Genomic DNA, 1537 nt, shown 5'->3' with positions numbered 1-1537 from the left:
AGGGGGTTTCCTCAAAACCACCCCGAGGGTAGTTTACGTTTGTATCTTGTGCAGTTTCCAGCACGGACGTGACCACTCTACATTTAGCGGACTCAAGCGATGACGCTAACCGTTTCCAACCGAAACACTTATAAAAAAAAGGGTTCGAATTTTTTGCTAGAACTTCTTCTTTAATGGAGGAATACAAGCAGAAAGGTGTTAAAAGAATAAGGGTCAGAGATGAAGAGCCAAAGTACCATATGATGGAAAGAATACGATTTTGTTGTAAGAAGGGGGTGATTGAAACAAACTTAGTGATCAAATGTTACAGGATATAAAAGTGTATGTTGATGCACGCATGAAAGATGGTAGAATGAAGATATGCACTTGTACCTATATCACAATCATGATCTTTAATCCGTCGTGTAGCAGATTTATGGTTCTTTATAGGTTTATTGATGAGGCAAGTTTCAAGAAAATGGTCAGCAATGACGTCGCGGGTATACGTTTATCAAAGAACTTCAATGCGATGTTGGTCGAAAACGAAGGGCATGAGAACCTAAATTACAATCGGAGGGACTTGCGGAATGCAATGAACATCCATCGTCGTAAATCTAGAATTGAAGGAGATGCAGCTGCTCTTGAGAAATACTTCGAGAAGATGAGTAAAATGAGTAAATTTAAATACAACATCGAGAAGGATGACGAAGGGAGACTGATGAAAGCATTTTGGTCTGATGCAAGGAGCAGGGCTGCATGTAAAGAATTTGGAGATATAATCACCTTCAACATGATCTTTTTGTGCAATAGGTAAGTACATGTAGTTCATAAATAATCTAGTATCATAAATTATAACTTAGTATATGTTAACACCTGTCATATATATAGTCTATATTTAAGAATATGTAGCTGAACAATAATTTAGTATCACATACGATAAACTTGGTATCTATTTTCACACCTGCTACATGATATGTTGTATATGTCAGTTGATAAGAGTATTATTCATTTTTATCTCACTTTGTTGAAAAGGTATCGAATGTCATTTGCTCCTTTTCTTGGCGTAAACCATCACGGGAAATCAATCGTGTTCGCAGTAGCATTAATCTCACATGAAGATGTCGAGACATTTATGTGGGTTTTTTAAGCAATGACTATCATGTATGAGTAAATCCCCAAGGGGTTTCCTCACTAATCAATGCAAGGCCATTAGAAAGGCTATTGCTAATTTATTTCCAGACATCCCTCACATATTATGTTTGTGGCCTATACTTCAAAATGCTTGGAAGAGCTTAGGATCTTCTCGAAAAAACTTCAAAGATATAGAAAAGTGCATGCTTACTGTTGTCCATGATTCTCTATCTACAACCGAGTTTGATGAAGCATGGAGGGCGATAGTTGAAAATTTTAAACTCGAAATCATACTTGGATGAAGGATGCATTTGAAATGAGGGAAAGATGGGTCCCTGGTTGTTGGAGAACCACATTTTTGGCTGGCATGTCATCCACACAGAGAAGTGAAGGTATGAATAGATTATTCAAGACTTATATGCCCCGC

General features: G+C 37.4%; 1 protein-coding gene across 1 annotated transcript; it reads left to right on the top strand.

The window, feature by feature from the left end:
- Window positions 1–301: 301 nt before the first annotated feature.
- On the top strand, window positions 302–1126 carry LOC104883585 (protein FAR1-RELATED SEQUENCE 3-like). The gene is made up of 2 exons (XM_010668127.1): window positions 302–789; window positions 1012–1126. The coding sequence occupies exons 1-2, from the start codon at window positions 302–304 to the stop codon at window positions 1124–1126; spliced, it is 603 nt and encodes a 200-aa protein (XP_010666429.1).
- The last annotated feature ends 411 nt before the right edge of the window (window positions 1127–1537 follow it).

The sequence above is a fragment of the Beta vulgaris genome, chromosome 2 (genome assembly GCF_026745355.1).
Source record: "Beta vulgaris subsp. vulgaris cultivar EL10 chromosome 2, EL10.2, whole genome shotgun sequence".
Taxonomy (NCBI): domain Eukaryota; kingdom Viridiplantae; phylum Streptophyta; class Magnoliopsida; order Caryophyllales; family Amaranthaceae; genus Beta; species Beta vulgaris.
Note: the sequence above shows the minus strand (reverse complement) of the source record. Positions and strands in the feature narration are given on the sequence as shown.